The 19,917-nt window shown below is 40.6% G+C and overlaps 1 protein-coding gene across 1 annotated transcript in view; it reads right to left on the bottom strand.

Moving 5' to 3' along the window:
* Slc1a3 (solute carrier family 1 member 3) overlaps nucleotides 1-19,917 on the bottom strand; it is a 71,637-nt gene that overhangs the window by 46,997 nt on the left and 4,723 nt on the right. The window contains exon 3 of the mRNA XM_010605479.3: nucleotides 2,423-2,560. Coding sequence (XP_010603781.1) covers nucleotides 2,423-2,560 — 138 coding nt within the window. The remainder of the gene's footprint in view (nucleotides 1-2,422; nucleotides 2,561-19,917) is intronic.

Genomic DNA, 19,917 nt, shown 5'->3' with positions numbered 1-19,917 from the left:
CATACACATATATGTTACCCCCTTGACAACTAGCAGCATTTAAGATTGCTTTTCCATTTCAGAATGATGGAGCCTTACTTTGTTTCATCCCTAGGCAACACATTCTTCAATGGCATCTCCTGGTACACACAGTGATACTCTAGAGGTCTATGCAATTTGCACAAGTTTCCCGCTCTCCATCGCCCTGGGTCATCACCTCCTCCTTTGTTTTAGAATCACTGTACTCAAAACCATGAAGGAAATTCTTACTGAATCAATTGCTCATCCTAGTTGATCACAAATATCTAAATTACTACACTTTAAAAATTAGTCCATTGAGAATAACACCTTAAAAAGATCTACGACAAAGCTAAATTATGCCCCTGAAGTTTCTTGTCTTCATACAGTCCTGAATAAGCGCTAAGATTATCTTAATTGTCTTATGTCGCAGGACTCCCAATTTGCAATTAGGTTACGGTATAAAAATTCATTCTATGTTGATGGTTTACATCTTCAAATTCCTTCTCTTTAATAACAGTATTGTATATATTGATAATTTCTTTGAGCTTTGACCAAAACATTTTTTAACCATGCAAAGAGATTTTATCGTAATATTTTTTTCTGGAAAATTGTTTAGCAAAATCTTAATCTTACAATAAAGTTGATTATTAAATTTTACAAGCACCATGGACTCTCACTTCAGGGTACCTGTCAACCATCCTGCCACTAAGGGGAAGGGCCATTCTTTCTAATTATATCATATAGAGGCTTTCCTCTTTTAAAAAGTAACACTATTGCCTGTTAGTGCAATTAAGAGAAAGGAGAAACCTCTATAAACTGACTGCACCCTAAAGGAGAGAATATAAAGGAATTCAAGGGCCCCTTAGTTTGTGTCCAGGAAAACTTCAGATCTCAGTTAAGATGTCTGTCCAGCAGGGATGATAAAGAAGCGTTCTTTTTTCTCCTAAATAAAATGTTGGATGTAGGTCCTGACCTATAAATGCTTTCTGTGAAGAATGTTTCCAAGAAAAATGGATCACAAAGTGCAAGTGTGCCCTCCTGTCAGCTTTTAGTACAGCTTTGGTGAGCAGAATTGTAATGACTATGATTACCTCTAGTCAGCACTGGACCAGCCTACTTTCACAAACAGGTACCCCAAATCAACCACTCTCTACATTTACGAGCAACTCATTCTTCAGTTAGCGATTGTATACATGCAACGACTTGTTTAAGGCCTTGGACAAGTGGAAGGCAGCAGAGATTTGCAAGGTATTGAGGAAAAATCGAACCAAGTTCTAGCCAAGTAGTGGCCAGTCCTCCAGGGCATGGAATGGTCAGAATGTTGCTCAGGATCTTTGAGTTCCACTATGAAGTTCTCATCACACAGAGATCTTGAAAGGAGATTATAAATATCTTTGCAAACTCCTTGGTAAGAGAGGAAGATTTGCTCAGCCGCAGCTCACATAGAGAGGGTGTGGACTGCCTAAGAGAGGGCAGTGAGCCACGGGTGGAAAAGAGGACAGGATCAGTAATACCTGAACTCTGGGCTTTAGCTACAAACCCAGAGACCATCTCACTGGGGCAGTGTCTATGGAAATTCCTTCTCCAAGTCAGAGATGTGCTGTGGGGAAAGAGAAGAGTGGGCAGGAAGGACAGTAACATTTTTCTGCAACTTCTTGGCTCCATTTGTATTTGTCAATCATGTAGACAAATGACTTTTTAAACCTTTTTCCATGCAGGAGTGGACTGTTATCTCAGAGTCACAGAAAATAGAATCCTATCCTGCAAAGCTTCTACTGGTTAAAAAACCAAGTGTCAATGGACAAAATATCTATCAGCGAAATCTCCCGCCCCCACCCCATTCTCCCACCAGTGTGAAAGGTAACAAGGGTGTGTGGGGCAACTGAAGGAGGACATGAAATCATGCGGGTTCACCAGGAAAAGAGAAAGTGTTGGTGGCAGCAGAGTTGGTGAGTGTGTCGTGGGCATTACCTCTTGATGAGGCTTCCAAGAAGGCTCCCGCTCAAGTCCTGGTGGCTCTGAGAACAAGCATTCTTGCATCAATAGCTAATAGGCTGTCCAACCAGATGTTATCTGGGTGGGATAAGAGGGTGAGAAAACAGACCTGTTGTACGCTGTTGTCAACTACATTACTGCGGTCAGAGAAGGCTGGTTGTGTGTTGTCTAGCAGGGCACCTCGTTCATGGTGAGGCAGACCAGATTACGTGGCTGTTTAAATCCATTTCCTCTTGTGATTGATAAAATATGAGAGTTATAATCATTCATGCATTACTAAAGCCTCCTTTCCATCATTTTGAAGGGACTTTTTTTTTTTTTTGCTAGAACAGAGCATGCATCCAGCAGAAACCTAAAGCGTTTGCTTTTCTAAGCAATCTTTTGCAATAAGCACACTTTTAAAAACATCAAAAGCCATATATAGTACCTGTGACAAGACTGGAGATGATAAGTGGTAAGACCAACATCTGTAACATCCTCATCAAAAGTTCCCCAGGAAAGGAAAAATACTTGACTTCCCGGTAGCTCATTCTGTATGGTCGGAGGGTAAAACCAAGAATTGTACCTAAAAGTGGGGGAAGTCAGAAGAAAGAAAAATTGAGTTCTCAAAAACCAAAGCAACAGTCCTAGAAAAATGAGCAAATATTTTGTTAGTGGTTACTCATATTTGACAAGAGCAAATTTATTCAATCAGCAAATATTTGTATAGCTTTGAGAGCATAAAGTGCATTTGTCTTTGTGGTCACGATCTGGAAGGGTCTGGATGGATTTAAGGCTTCAAGTAGAACTGACAGAAAAATGAGCCAGTGGAAAATCTCCTTTGTCTGACTTGAATGCAGTGGAACCCATTTTGATAGGGCTCCATACAGAGTTGCAGAGATTAGGGCACAATTAGGAACAAATCGTGAGCTCAGGAACAAAGTGCTATGTGGGAAAAAGTGCTCCCTTACAATATCAGATGTAAAGGAAAATGTGATTTTATTTTTTTCAGCCATCCCCACCCTATGCTCACATTGTTAATGTCCTTTGTTCACATGGTCTTGGCATTGCCTTGACAACTATTATTAACTAACTATTGTTAGTTGCTGGCAAGAGAAGACTCTGAAATGAAAATTTGGGACAAAATAGGTGAAAGAGAAAGCAGCTTATTCTTAAGTTTTCTGTCTGCTCCTGGAACTTCAAAACATATTTTAAGAATGATAACTATATATGTAAACTAAATTATGCCTAAAAACTGTTGATCCATTCAGAAATTAATGAAGACATTGAGTATATTTGCTCCTTCTCTTTCTTTAATTTACTTTCCTTGACCAAGAAAATTTCTTATTCCAATATTATAAGTGTTTTCAAAAATTTGTTGCTATGATTTGAGTCTAGATGTCCCCTCAAAGCCTCATGCGGTCATAGGTAGGGCTTTTTCAGAGGAGCTGAATCTAGAGTGTGTGATGCTGGGATTAAGGGTTTGTGATTATTAAATGAGTCCATTGATTAGTTTGGCAACACACTAAGCCCAGAAGCCAAGATAGAGTATAAAGGGGGCAGAAAAAGCTGCTAAGATCTCTTGCTTGCTTTGCTACCTTCTGCCCATCATGAACTATTTCTCCTCTGCAATGTCTGTCCACCATACCACCCTGCCTTGGAGCCAGCTGATTGTGAACTATAACGTCTACAGACAGAGCTAAATAAACCTTTTCTCCTTTAACTTTGTGTGTTAGGCATTTTGTCTCAGCAATGAAAGAAAAGCAGCTAAGACATTTGTAACACTACTAAAACATTTGACTTCACTAAAGAAAAAGTCTGTGTAAGTTATAGAGGAAAGAAAATGCCAAGTACTAAGTTGAACAGAAGCTAGAAATTGCAGGTGGAGGATAGGGAAGAGGAAAGAAAGGTAGGAAATCGCAAGTTTTTCCAAAGGATGCAAGCAGTCCTTTATAGAAACTGAACTTTCCTAACTTCTTATGAAATAAGGATTTTTCTCTTATGAAATGGGACACAAAGTTCATTTCAGTCAGTATTGCAACTTCAATTTTAATTCTTGGGTTTTAGCAACTATGAAGTATCCATTCTCCAGCTATGGACTGTGATTTCTAATAAGTACTTGAATGTATATGAATAGAAAATCCAGCTGACTTAAATTCACAGGGCCTTCAGGAAATACTTGCTGTTTTTTTTCCCAATGTAATAGAGAAAAAAAAGCTGATTTGGAAAATATAAGAGAGGCGGCAAAGCCTGCCTGTATTGGTTCTGCCACTTAAACAAAAAGGAAAGTAGTTAATGCTTACTGAGCTCTTACTATATGCTAGGCATTATTGTCATTGCTTTCTCTGTTACTAATTTAACCCTCACAACAACTCAAGGAGACAAGGACTATTTTATCATCAGTTAACTCATGGAGAAACCTAGTCCCTGTGACCTGAAAACTTGAGTGGCAGAGCTGGGATTTAAACCCAGGCAGTTTCCACTCAGATTCCACGCTTAACCACCTTTCATGCTCCCTGCCTCTCCTGCACAGGAAAGACAACCGCTGTTAGTGCTTCAGTGCCTTTCTTTATGGAATGCTCTATAGTTACATAAAACAATATCTGCATACTTTTTAAAGGTGATTTCTTCAAGAGTTATATTTCCCTGCCTCTCGCAAGCTTGGTAAACCTTTAGTTCATTTTTTTTTCTTTCTTTGCTTGCTTTATTTTAAAATACTTAAACTTTAATCTTCTCGGAACTCAATTTGTGGTAAGAGGTTTAATTCTTAATTTTCAATGTACATTATTCAGCACAACTGCATCCACAATAACACATAAGAATTAATAAAAACCTTTAGTCATGCATGGTTCTTTTCATATGGAAGCCAAGCCACACAGAGATAAGTGCTGCATCTTGTAATCCAAAAAAATAAATATTTTACTTAATTTAAATCAAATATAATTTTACTGGAATTGGTTCTGTGCTTTCTGATCCTTATTTAAATGTATTAAAACATTTGTCATTTTATGACAACAAAGAATGTACACAATTAACACAAGAAACTCATTTTGATCATCTGGAATTTGAACATAGGAAGCTATTAGCAATTTCTAATATTGCTCAAATGATAATTTAAGACCAGCTTTGGTTTTACAAATTCATACCTGAATTGGCTGTTATTACAAATGCATTTATTTGCATACAGCAGTATTCCCAAGGGCAGGATCTGGTTAGACAGGGAGGCTATGTCCTTTGAATTGTGATATTTTTTGTGTGTCTCCTCAGTCAAGAAATTGGCCTCAGCTGCTCTAGGGTCTGTCTCAGCTTCTTTACAGAATCCACATTCTCTAAAAGTGCTTCTTTTTGGGGGGATAGCAGAGAGGAAACATCACTTTTGCCTGAGAGGCATTAAGAGGCTTATTAGGCATAATTTAAAAGCACACATTCAAAGAAAATGGAATGTGGGTGCTCTAGAGATAGGGACAGTATGGGCTGGAGCTGGGTATATTTTATGTCATTTGAGGGGTGCTCTATCTAATCTTAAGTAGGTGATCTAGAACATGAACTGCAGAAGCATTCTAAAAAGTGTGTTTGTCTTCTCCCCTCAAATTCTACTATCCACCAAACTTACAGATCTCCAAGACCTATTTGGGCAGCAGAAATGCACAGCACTCTCTATGCCAAACTGCCATTACGTATACAAGCCTCATATGTATGTGCTTATAACTCTGGCGTGCAGAGACCTAGAACAGGAGGGAATACACTTTTGCTCCATTTATGAAGTGGACTTCATTGGTACACTCTCCTACTTGCCGCTTCTTTCTCTGAGGAGTAACTGCACGTTCTTTCCTCCCCTCCATTGACTTAAACTGGTCTGTTTGGTTTACCCATCAAGCAGGCTACCTTAAGCAAACCATTTATAACATCAGTTATTTATAAGGCACGGTGCTAGGTCAAATATTTGAAGAGTAAAGTTGTGTAGTGACAACAGACTATAGATACATTTTGAATCATTTTGTCTCTGACTATGCTTTCCTGGGCTTACTACCTCTACCTACCTTTACGTTTGCCAAGTAAGTCATTTATGCTCTTGGGAAAGAGATTATGTTGGAAAAAGGGAGTATTTATTGAGCTCTTACTCTGTGCTAATGGTGGTATTTAACCCTTATCAGAAGTTTATGAAGTCAATTTTATCATGTCTAGATTAAAGATGAGTGAATTGGTTAGTTAACTTGCTCAAGCTTACAAAGTTAAGAATCTGCTGATTGAAACAAAATGCAGTGCACTTTCTACTAGTGTTTTAATGCCTCTCAAACACTAACACATCCTTGTAGGCTGGGCTTGAGCGTAGTTTTCCGAGGACCTGGGCCCCTAGATCTTCAGCATCTTTAACTTCCACGACGTTCATGCTCTTGAATAATAAATAATCTTGGATTTCCTAGAGATGTCCCACAGGCACACAGCACATTGGGGACTACTTTACAGGTCTTATTTGTTGTGGAGCTACACCAAATGCCTTTTAAATAAAATGGAATAACTGAACTAAGTTTATATAAAGCTTACTAACCCAAATAGCCTGCCTTTCCTTGATCAAACATATTTTAACCATTGGAAACCATCAGTAATAGAGGTGAAAAGGAAACACATGAAAACATATTTCAAAGCCCTCCCCACCTTTTGTGTGGTCATGATTATTAGACCCAGGGCCTTCATACCAAGCTGCATCCCTAACCCTTTTTAGTTTAAATTTTGAGATAGAATCTTACTAGGTTGCTAAGTTGCCTAAGGTGGTCTCAAACTTATGATTCTCCTGCTTCAGCCTCCCTGAGTGCTGGGATTATATGTGTGCATCACTATGATTGGTATACACACACACACACACACACACACACACATTTGGTACCGGGAATTGAACTCAGGGCCTTGTGTTTGCCAGGCAGGCGCTGTGCAGCTGAGCTACATCCCTGGCTCCAAGATCCACTTTCTCAATAGCAAGTTAATCATCATCAGGCACATGGCAGGTGCCAAGACCTCACTAGCACTTCGCTTCATAAATACCATTGAGGCCAGGACTATTATTATCCCTATCTCACAGACAAAGAGCCAGTGCCCTCGAGAGGGTAGGTACATTGCCAAGAGCACATAGCTGGTACAGTAGAGCCACGGAAGGCTTGGGGGAGGCCAAGCTGCTTGTCCGCTGCCACTGTGAGCAGCTGAAATGGACTCCAGCCCCGGAGCTGGGACTTCTCACCCCATACTGTACTCATGACCTCTCAGTAGTCATGCTGCTAAGTTCAGGAGCCTAAGTTAGCACACGGTATTTTGCTTACTTTCTTATTCTATTTTTGAGTTATGTTAATTAAATCTATTTTTTGTTTTGTTTTGAGACAGAGACTCACTATGTAGCACAGGCTAGCCTTGAATTTTCAGCAATCCTCTTGCCTCAGCCTCCTGAGTGCTGGGATTACAGGCGTGCGCCACCATGCCTGACAGAATAACTAAATTTAGACCTAACAAGAGGTTTTGTTAACTTTATTTGATGAAGCCAACATATAGCTTTTTCCAACTGATTTGTTGGGTGAATAAACAACAGACATTTCTTTCAGCTTTTTGTGTCAAGCCACTGGTAGGGTCAGCTAGCCACCAACATCAAATCAAGAGGAAGCTGAGTGTTATGGCACATATCTGTGACCCTAGCTCTGGGAGGCTGATGCAGGAGGACTGCAAGTTCAAGACTCCCTTGTGAAATTTAGTGAGACCCTGACTCAGAATAAAAAATAAAAGGGCTGGGGAATGTAGCTCAGTGGGAAGGCCCTGGGTTCAGCACCAAAGAAAGGAGAGAAAATCAAGAGGAAGTGCTCTGAATTCACTGTGAGGAAGTATGTAGTCAGGTTTCTGATTATATTCTATTCCAGCAATACAAAAAACCTTCCTTAAAAGCTGTTCTCTCAGTTTGATCCACAAATGTTTGAGCTCTGTCTTTAACCTGTTCTTCCTATCAATGAGAGGCAACAGGGCCAGGTCTTTGGACAAGGTCTTAGGAGTCCTGTTGCCCTTTGATAAAGTAGCACACTTGCTGAGAATCTGGCCTCCATCAGTGAGGACTTATTTGAAGCACACTGACTGATGGTCTCAGAGTTAATGAAAAGTGCTGTGGCCACCAGATCCTCAGTGCAAAAGAACAGATCTTCCCTGCTGATTACTGCAAGACTAACAATAAAAGTCAGGATAACTCCCTGGTAGGCTTGTTAGAGCTGAAACAAACTTTGCCAGGTTTGCCTCTGAATGACACTATACATTGTATAGATTTCATAAATGACACTCAAGTTGTTCACTCAGTCTGCAGTTTTGTAGCATTTTTGCTTGAGTATTTTAATAAAATTTCTAGAATCTAGGAAATATCACTGGGATGCATAAGGTGATCAAAATGCACTGAGCTGGTTGAATGCTATGAAGAAAAGATGCATTTTTGTTAAATACTTTCTCCTATGAAAAGCTGAAGAAGGGATTCAGTACTTTCTGTAAGGAGCCTTCATAACAAATACTGTTTAGTCAGAACCTGTTGGCTTAAGTTCTAGAGAAAAAATACACTGTTATGAGTGATTAGAAGCTGTAATTGAAATATATTTACATTTTTCCAAGTTTTACAAACACTCAAGTTTACTCCTATTTCCTGATTTTATCTTCTGCTCAGTGTGGGCAGGGAGTACTTTTATGTTCAGATCTTTAGGTTATCAGCAGGAAGATTCTGGGGAATTTCTTACGGGGGGTATGCAGCAGCCTGGACTATACCTGAAAGAGCGGGAGCCGGCCAGGGAGGCAGTGGCCCTGCCTCTGGAGTCTAGTTTCCAGCTATCTTTTATTTCTGAGAACCTCTGACAGATTGCTCATGGTTTCAGTTTCTAAATTGAGGGGGGGTCTCGAAAAAAAAAACTTTCTTTTTCAGGGGGAGGTATTGGGGATCGAACTCAGGTCCTTGCACTTATGGTGGAACCACTGAGCTAAATCCCCAGCCCTCTTTTAGTTTTTAATGAAGACTGTAGAGTCTGAGGTACATGATGGTTCTTGGAAAGCTGAAGTATCACACAAATAAAAGCTTTGGGTATCTTATCAGAATTAAATCCAGGCAGGCAGCAGGAATTTCTGTACCTGCTTAATCTATCCTGAAATAGCATTTCTCTTTCATTTCACAGATTTCTTTAGTTTCCTTAATTTATTTTTCTTGTCAAATCTGAATAAATCGGAAAGTCCATGGATCCTCACCTCTAGCCATGGCAGCAGCAACGCCATATTTTAAATTCTGCAATTTAGGGAAGCAAATTACTATAATCTGTATGGGGTATGTTAGTAATATTTGTCAAAATTACTAATGCATATACCTTCCACCCAGGAACTTCACTTCCAGGTATATATCCCACACACACTTTACCTGGGTGAAATAACTTTTGTGCAAGATTATTCATTACATAGTACATTTTAATAGTAATATTTAAAGGTTAGAAACAATTTAAATGCCCATCAATCGGGAATTGCTTCAATAAAGAGAGAATAAGAAACTCATGTATGTACTAATACAGGATAATAATCAAGATATATTGCACAGATTGAAAAAAAATAAGATGGAAAGCAAGTTTTGTATACTGTACCATTATTTGTGTATAAAGGGCAAAAAAAATATTCTTATTTTTATACTCAAAAAGTACTCTACAGGCACACAAGAAAAGGATACTAAGGTAAACCAGATCTTTGGGGCATGGGAGTAGGTGGGATACTTTCTTTTGAAAATTTTTATTTTATTTTATTAGTACTTGCTTGTAATTTATGTAGTTTGTAATCACCTTGGGGAGTGGTACATGCACATATCACAGCTTGTTTGTTTTCTAATCCCTTTCCCCTTCCCTCCCCTTCTCCCTCTTCCTCTGGTGCCCCATCACCTTTTACACACTTGATGTTATTTGTCTTAGCTCATGTTATGGCATATAATGTTTACATTAATGGGGGTTATTAGGGTCCAGTATGTAGCACATAGCTTGATTCCTCACCCCTCATCCTTGTTCCCTTAAACCACTTCCCTATTGCACTGTCGTTTGTCCCTTTCTATCCATCCTTTATCATTTTCTTTGTTTGTACTTCGCCTCACTCAAATGAGAGACACCATATGGTATTTGAGCTTGTGTGCCTGATTTATTTCATTCAGTATTATATTTTCTAGGTGCATCCATTTTCCCACAAATGCCACCAATTTGTCATTCTTTGTAACAGAGTAGTATTTCATTACATACAGATACTACATGGGCTAAAGAAATGAATAGACACTTCACAGAGAAAGAAATACAAATGGTTAACAAATATATGAAAAAATGTTCAACATCTCTGGCCATTAGAGAAATGCAAATTAAAGCAATGCTAAGATTCTATCTTACTCCAGAAAGAACGGCAATCATTAGGAAATCAAACGATAACGAATGGTGGCGTGGCTATGGTGAAAATAGGAACCTTCCTGTATTGTTGGTGGGAATGCAAACTCGTACATCCATTATGGAAATCAGTATGGAGATTTGGCAAAGAATTGAATTTAGAAATTCCATATGACCTAGCTATTCCTCTGTTAGGTACATTCCCCAAAAAGCTTAAATCATCATACTACAGTGGTACATGCATACCAATGTTTATAGCAGCACAATTTGCACAGCTAAATCCAGCATGCTTTCTTTTTCTATCCTTTTGTATTTTTTATTTTAAACTATGTAAGTTTACCTACTGCATAAGTAAAATAACAAAACAAATAAGCAAAGAGTCTTGATTTTTTTCATCTTACCGAATTCTTTTCTTCATTTTTTTTGGACACAGGGTCTCTTTATGTATCCTAGGCTAGCCTTGAACTTATGGCGATCCTCCTGCCTTGGCCTCCTGGGAGTTGGGGATTACAGGCGTACACCACCACTCCCACTCCCACTCTTGGAGACAAGGAAGTGAATCTAAAAGAACGCTGAACTCAGCTGTTACAGGCTTATGTGCTGCTTCAGTTTGTCTATGGAGTTACAAGCACTGTGCATGCTTGGAACTGAAAACTCACATTCTAGACCATGCAGCAAAGGTGACATGCTCTATCATTATCCATCATAGAGAGTAAAGCACTGTAATGCCATAACTTGCAATACCCTGGAAATTTTACTGAATGCCAGGTTTGTTTGCATGACCACTTCACTGGCCTTAAAAAAGCAAATCCAGACAGGGTATGATGGTTCCTGTCTTATGATGCCTTTACCTTCACATTCACGGAGAAGCTGAAGAAACCAGCAAATTTCCTGTCAAGCACACACATTTCTAGGGTTTTGTTTTACTTGATTTAAAGATGGAATTTTACATGATACAAAGTGTCTAAAATCAGAGCATCTTTCCAGGGTGAGAGGGCCAGATTTTGTCCATCTCTACTGTCATTAGGGAGAAATGAGCCTCATCATACACAGCTCTCACTAACAGCCCACTGCCTTCTCTCTGGGAAGCCACAGAAGTTGGTGGCCTGGACTCACTGTTGGAGAACTGGAGAAGTCTCTTTGGGGACAAAAAGAATGGAGTTACCCTCTCTGGAGACAGGAACTCTGTCCCGAAATTCAAAACTTGATTGTGCCTTTCAACTCCCTGCTCCTATTTATCTTTGAGTCTTTGGTATGGTGCACAAAGGACAAAAGGAGTGCCTGCCCCAGCTCCCTGTCTTAATTCACCCTGGTTTTTCTTATCTAAACCTTTGTGGGGCTTTTATCCTTCTCTATTTGGTTTCAAAACTTTTTGAGCACCTGTCTCTCCCTTTCTCTCTTTCCCTCACTCTCTCCAGAGAATTCTTTATTTCAACTTTTTCAAGACTGAAATTAGAAATTATATTTTCAATGCATGCAGTTTTCTCTCTTTTTCTGTTGGTTTGCTAGTCCAGGATGACTTACAGATAGGAAGTGATCTTTATCCTGTACTAGGTGACATACATTTCCTCTCCTGAGTTATCATCTCTGTGATCACTATGCACATCTCTTAATAGGGAATAGTGAATACTCTTGGTGTGAATATGCTTGACTAGGAAATAAGCTCTGGGAACTCCTGATAGCACTGAATCTTAACTCACAACCCTTAATTTTTATGCTTGGTTTGTGTGATGGCTGAACTTGGTGCCCTGAACTGCTCTGTGTGTCTCCTCATCTCACAGAAATGATGCAGCCCACTCAACTGCCAGGCCAAATACCTGATGGATGATAGCATCCCAGTGTCCCACAAATACAGAGTACTCTAACTCCTGGAATGTACACCTTGGAAAAGACAGTACTTAAACTCCGGTTGCCTCCTCCACATAGTCTTGTTTATCTGAGTGTAAAAGCAAAGGCTTGCACTATTCTGTCTCTGACTCATGAAAGATGAGCAGATAGATGTGCCTTCTGTAGGGGTGTGCTTCTTCTGTGTCCTCAAACATTGGGTAGGAAACACCGATCAATCATCTGACCCAGCGCTGGGATATTACAGTCATTACTGAGAAGGCAAGAGGAGAGAAGGTGGTTGCTTGTTAGCATGGAGAGACCAGCTCAAATGAGTTGGGAGACCATCAGTCCTAGAGAAAGGGTCTTGCAAAGGTGTAGTGTTATGCATTGGAAAGAAATCAAGGTATCTCTAACTCCTTGTATTCTGATCTTTTAGCAGAAGACAAGCAAGACTTAATATGATTTTGGAGCTGGGAGCAGATATTAGTCTATACTTATTTTAGTGACAAGGAAATAAGTGGCCTAGAAGTTTGTCTTAAATCACAAAATGTGTTAGCTGATGGCAGAGCTGGGCCTGTAACCAGGACCTTGAGGTTCTCAGTGCATCTCAGCTGTATTCCAGAAATTTGCAGTTAGGACCTAGAAAGTGAGTGGGCTGGCCATGGGCGTACACTGTTACTGAGTGCAGTGGGAAAGTGCTTCAGAAACGGGAACATCATGAAAATGAAAGATATTATTATTGCACGTAATTGTGCTAAACGTACTTGCTTATTTGATTACCTACTTGAAAGAGAAATTTGAAATTGCCTGCTCAGTTTCAAATTTTTCTCAACATCTTGAGTTTTCTCAATATCTGAATTAACAGGAATAGAAACAGAGCAAAATAAAACCTAGCGATAATCTTAGAACATCAAGACTTCTACCTCCTGCTTCAAAATAACCCTGATCAACAATCTTGGAAACCAGCCACACTTCTCTCAAGGTTCCAGCACCCCTCTTGTCACCAGCCCCTGATGCTAATGAGCAGGAGACATGAAAAGGCTGGAGAAATGGAGGAACCAGAGAGGGGGTGAGTCATTCAATGGGCCCCAAGTGGCAGAAACAAAAGAGGAATCCAAGTTGTACACCGCAACATTTACAAAAAATATTTTCTCAGCACCTCCTAGTTTTCCTGAGAGAGGTATCTCCTGCCAGGTGCTCACTCCACTGGCTAGTCTGTGTTGTGATAACAGGTGCCTGGGGCTTACTTTCTGATTCTGCTCAAGAGGCCAGTGAGGTTTAAGGGTCAGATAATGTCAGTGTCACTCACGCTGAGGTTTTTATTTCTGCCTCTCAAGGCCCTTGACAACTATTAAGTCTCTTCCTACAACTCTCTTGGCTGTCTTCTGTAGCCAAGGAAATACAAACCACTTTTCCTAAACCTAAACCTGGTAAATTATCTTCTGGCCCTCATTCTCTCCAGTCCCTGGCTTTTATAGGTTAGTTGTCTGGCAAATCCACATCTCCAAATTAGTGCACGCTATAGATCATTGCCACAGCAAGGATATAAACAAAAAGCAAGGGGTTTGAATTTTCTATGGACATTTCACCTGTCAAGCCCTTAAAGTTACATGGCTCGTCCTTGGAAGAACTGGGATATATCTAAGATTTCTTGGCAGAGAGTGTTTATAATTATTCTATTTTACACACGTAAGAAACAGAGACTCAACTCCAGAACTCAGACATAAATCTAGGTAATCTGCCTCCAGAACCTAGAGCCAGGATGCCCATTACACCTTACTAGATACAGCACACAGTGGGAAGCAGCTCCCTGGAATGCTTTCAGGGAGGATGGGGAAGTGGCGTCCTATGTTTCCAGTATCCACCTATTGGGTACTTGTCATCCCCACTGTCCCAGTTACTTTTCTCATTGCTGAGACAAAATACCCAATGCTCAAAGTTCAAGGAGGAAAGGTTAATTTAGCTCACCGTTTCAGTCCATAATCAGCTAGATCCAAGGCGGAGTGGCACGGCAGACAGGCATTACAGAGGAGAAACAGTTCATGGCAGCAGAAGTAGCAAAGCAACAAGGGCTGACCACAGCTCTTTCTATCCCATATGTCTTATCCAGGCTACTTAGAGTGGGTGGCAACCACAGCCTTATTCCAAGGCCCTTGATCCTAGGTTTGCTTCATGAATCAATTCTAGTGTCATGCACCTTAGATCCAGCTACCTCTGAAAAAACACCACCTATGACCACATGAAGCTTTTGGGGGACAGAGAAATACAAGCCATAAAATTCCACCCTGGCTCCCCAAAGACTCATGCATGTCCCTTTATGCAAAAAGCATTTAGTCCATCTCTAAGAGTTGCCAAAGTCCTAACCATTTCAGCATTGCTGAAAAGTCCAAGTCCAAAATCTCCTCTGAGATTTAAGTCACTCTTAGGCGCAAGCCCCTGTACAAATGAAAAGAAAGTCAAACACTTCCAACATTCAGTGGCACAGGATGGACATTTCTATTCCAAAAGTTACAAACATGGGCATAGCAAAGAATGGGAACAAAAAAAGGCCAAAATGCAGCAAAGCTGATATTATATTCCACAGTTCTACTTCCAGCACCCCCAGCAATCTGTGGCAAGTTGTGAGCTCCTATAGGTTTGGGCAGCTCTACCCCTATGGTGCTGCCAGTGGTGGTGGCTCCCATGGATTTTCTCTGGGGCCAGCCCTGCTCCCTCTTTGCAGGTTTCCTCAGATGATCCACGTTCCTGGCTTCTCCAAACTTCTGGGGTCCTCGCTGCACCGTTACCTTCACACATAGCTTCACACATGGCCCTGTCAGGGGTGCACTGCCTGGCCTCTCAGATCTTCTTCTGAAATCTTGGAGGAGGCCTTCCTGACCCCACAGCTTCTGCATTCTCCAGGCACCAAAAACCAGCACCACATGGATGATGCCAAGGTCTGCTGCCAGCTGGAGCAGTAGCCAAGCTTCCTTCTCTCTTGGCTGTAGGGGTTGCGCCTATGAACCAAATCTGAAGGAGCAACTTCCCTAGGCTGATGCCATTTTGAAACATGGTGCTCTGAGGTTCTCTTCTCAAAGCAAAGTCTTTCACCTTTGCAACTCTGAATTTATATAGGGTGGAGTCTTGTTGAGGATGGTTCTCGTGATGTCCAAAGGCCATCTTTTCTATTGTCCTTTTCTGAAATACTTGGCTTTTCTTGCTAGTGTTTTCTGCGACCAATTTCTCCTCAGTTCCACCTTTGCAGGCTGCACCTCTGCTGGAGCTTCTTTTCTAGCCAAACTAAAAATGTTTTATATCATTCTTCTGGGCTCTTTGCTCTCGATTCTTAACAAATCTGGCTAAAATCCCCCGACAGTAGCCATGCCACTGCCCCAATGTTAGACTGCCTCAAAATTTCTTCTGCCAGATTAATGAGTCTGCTTCCCTTGATCTCAGTCTCAGCCAAAGTCTCTGAACATGAGCAATATGAAGGCAAACTTTCTGCCAAGGCCTAACACACATTGTCTGGAGTCTAACGGCCAATGCAGTCCTTCTTCCCAGCAGAAACCTCCCGAGTCTGGTCTTTACTGGCAGAATTTCTATCAGCATTCTGGTCTTCTGAGCTCTGACCAGAGTCTCCCATCAAGTACAGCCTCAGGTGTTCCAGCTCTACAATTTCAACTGGCACCTCCAAGCCTTTCCTAACTCTTCCCCTTCCCATAGCCAGCTACAGGTACGGTCACAGCAATGACCCCATTTCTCAGGTACCAAATTCTGTCTTAATTACTTTTTTGATTGCTGAGACAAAATACCCAGGGACCAAAGTTAAGGAGGAAAGGTTTATTTAGCTCACAGTTTGTAGCTATTTTGATCCATAATTGGATAGCTGACTCTGAGGTAGAGTGGCATGGCAGACAGGTATTGCAGAAGAGAAACATGTTGGGCTGAAGGTAGCAAAGCAACAAGGAACAGCCACAGCTCTTTCTATCTCTTGTATCTTATCCAAGGTACTTACGGTGGGTAGCACTCACCCCCTTAATCCTAGGGCCCTTGATCTAGCATTGCACCATGAATCAATTCCAGCATCACACACTCTAGATCCAGCCACCTCTGAAGTCCCACATGAGACTGGGTGGGGACATCTAAATACAAGACATAACAACCATCTTGATTTTTTTTCTGTATTTCTGCTTCCTAGGAGAATCAGAAAGGTATCGGACTGTAGTCATTACTTCTTGTCTCTGTGTTTTTTCTTTCCAGCAAATTCACAACTTCCTCCTCCTCAGGCCTTTCCCCCAGGAGCCTCTGATGAGCCATAGCACACTCAACTCTGGTACTGCCAGGACCATCCATTCTTCAGCTCCCCGAAGTTCTTCTCTCCTTTCTTATTTTCCAGTATTATTGAAGAAACCATTAGTCTGAACCCAGAAACCGATCCACCTTTCTTTGGATTCCTATGTCCAACCTATGGAGATGCCCTTTTGTCTGGGGCCTCAGGAGGTGGAGTTGATGTCAGCATAAAGTGTCGGACTTTGCCTGCTCCAGTAACTTAAGCAGATAACCACTGCAGTCCCACAGTCTTCTGGGTCAGCCCAGTAGCTGAGAGCAAACCACATCAGTTAACTTTCTTGGCTGAACTAGTCCCTCTCAGCTAGATAATGTCCAAGGCACAGAATACACCATGGCATTTTTGCAAGATGAATGCTTTCAGGCTTAAAAGGCAGAGGAGCTACTGTAGTAGAATATCTGATTTACTAATTGCTACTCACTTAACATACAGAGACAGTACTATCCTCGTTCAGTCAGCAGATGGTGAGGATATTTCCTGCACCGTACATCTACTACACTGACATCTTACCTGTTAAACTCATCAGGTCCCCAACAGAGATCACTGCCTGTGTGTACCTTAGCCTCCCAGCTCAAGAATCTTCCTCCTGTGTTCTACCTTCAAAGGGGCACCATCAACTACTTGGTCACACAATCCAGAAATCAAGCCACTCGCCTGTAATATGGCTTCTCTCATTCAATCACCAAGTGCCACAAGTGATTGACTAACAGTTTCCCAACTGGAATCTCCTTCCTAGCTCCCCTGTGGAAGTTTGGTGCAGTCTGTCAGTGAACTACTCTACTACAATGAGGGTGGGCTTCCCTGGGAGGACGGGCTAGCACCTGGAGTGGTGTGGTGGGGAGGAGAGGAAGCTGGCGCTGGAGTGGTGGATTTGAATCTCACTCAGTATGCAGTGACACTGGGGTAAAGGTCTGAGGTTCAGTTTCCTCATCTGTAAAATGAGAGAAAGAAGAATGGATTCTTCCCAGGTTTGTTAGAGGGTTTAAATAAAGTTTAAACACAACAATAGTAAGAAGGCAGTGTGAATGTTGTATTATTGCTAGCAGTATGTATTATCTTATTATAGCTGTAATGACAAGTGAGGACACTGAGGCTCAAAAAGATTAAATGTCTTCTCTGGAATCATATATATTATTAATAGACTTAGCATATGAATCCAAGTCTATCCTTCAATAAAGGCCATACTCTTTCTTTTTTTAAATATAGCACATGTAGGGATCCCAATGCAGGTGTTTATAAGAGCTTATAATCTCCAAAGTATTATCAGAAATAGATGCTGTATATTATATAAAATGGTATGCATAATATGATCTCTCCCTCCCTTTTCTTTTTTCTTTTCCTCTCTTTCTCCTTCCCTCCTTCCCTCCCTCTCTCTCTCTTTCTTTGAGACAAGGTCTTGCTATGTAGTTTAGGCTGACCTGGAACTCAGTATTTAGCCCAGGGCTGGCCTTGAACACGAGGCCAACCTCCTGCTTTAGCCTCCCAAGTGCTGGATTACAGGCGTTCACCACCATGCTCATCTAATCTAAATTTTTTAAAGTGTAGAGTTCGTTACAAACTTCTCTATTGCCACCACTGACTCTCATATATCATCTCATCTTACTTTTTATCCATTTCTCCTACTAAATTAATTGCATACACAGAGCCAGACATACAGGATTTAATATTTGTTAAATTGATAAGCAGTACTGGATTTTTAAAAAGTAAGTGATTTGAGCTGGGCATGGTGGTATACACCTATAATCCCAACACTCTGGAGGCTGAGGAAGGAGGATGGCTATGAGTTGGAAGTCAGTATGGAATACATAGAGAGCTCAAGACCAGCCTGAAGTATAGAGCAAGACCCTGTCTCAGAAAACAAAGTAGCAATTTAACTTATGTATTTAGTAGAGAATAAGCAATAGATGATATATAACTGAGCTAAAAAGTAACAAAACATTCAAACTGTCCCAAAATGTATTTAGAGGAAATTAATATTCACTGCACCCCTTCCTATAGATACCAGTTTCCTATTCCGAGGCATCCATGATGACCAGTTCATTCAGATATTTTTATAGAATTGAACTGAAATAAATTTTAGTGCAATTTAAACTTATTCCAAAGGAGTATTAGGAGTATTTGTAAAAAATTAATTAGTTTGTTTTCTTTCTTGAGAAACACCAACTTCCCTCGAACTCACAGAAAGGAAACTCAGATGCAAACTTTTTGAGTATGTATAGATAGATGTACAAGCAACAGCAGAGAAAGATGCTAGTTACCGTATCCACACACTCCATGAGGTAAAGCATCATTTGATTCTATGTAATTCTAGTGTGATTCCTATCCTTGCAGCTGGTCTCATGATCCATTTCTTCGTAATCCTTTGCTTGAGATTTTATTTTTTTAATTGGGCAATTCATGGAAAAGAGTTGGTATTCTTTGACTTGAACAAGACAGATGGTTTTCCCTTTTGTTCAGCAAGATGTCTGAGGTCACTCTAACACAACTCACACAGTTTGAGACAAGAAAGTGCTTTCTGGAGGAAGAATAACACTCTTCTCAGTGCGTTTTTTAGTCAGACAGCTGTCTGCCTCAGCCCTGGGAGACAAATTACCCTAGTGCTTCCCTAACAAAACCTCCTACAGGGACTGGGAACTTGGCACTGCTCTCTGTCCTGATGCTAACCTGCTCCACTTATGTGAGCTTTTGTCATAGCATGGAACACTGAGACTTCAACTTTGCTGAAAAATGACACCTCACATGTCATTTCTTAAAATGTAAAATTAGGGCTGAAAAAGTCAAATTAAACTGTACAAGTGGTTCTATGGCTATGGAGGAATTGATATTGAAATATTTACAATTCTCGGCTTTATTCTGAATATATTGATTCAGATGTTTCTACTCCTCCATATTTTTCTAGATTCCATTTCCACACATTAAGTACACATTCATTTTATTTAACCAAGAACAGATTGAACAAAAAATTACCCCAATTGCCCAGGTTTTCCTAGTGTTTTTTTTCCAAAAAATCAGAAGTCTAAGGTCTGAAAAGTAATAGCTATCATTCTCATACAATAATTTGGGAAAATAACTGTTTCCTTCCTCCTTGCTAGCATCTTTCCTCTTTTTTATCGTTAGACTGCAGTGAATGAAAGAGTTGATGTCCAGACATATTCTTTCCCTTTTATTTTGTTTAAGGCTGATATAGGCATGGAACCTAGGGTCTAGATAAATGGAGCCTTTGTTTCCCCTGGGTCTTCAATGGATGATACACCAATGGATAACTGAAGGGTTCGTCCTTCTTTCCGAAATCTGTTTGTTACTAAATTATCTATTTGTTATTCCAAGTCTTTGGCATAAACTTGGTGGTCTCCCTGACTGTCAATGAGCTTTTTTTTTTTTTTTTTTTTT

The sequence above is a fragment of the Fukomys damarensis genome, unplaced genomic scaffold, assembly GCF_012274545.1.
Source record: "Fukomys damarensis isolate Sample0158 unplaced genomic scaffold, DMR_v1.0_HiC HiC_scaffold_1, whole genome shotgun sequence".
Lineage (NCBI taxonomy): Eukaryota > Metazoa > Chordata > Mammalia > Rodentia > Bathyergidae > Fukomys > Fukomys damarensis.
This window is presented reverse-complemented; position numbering and strand designations above follow the sequence as displayed.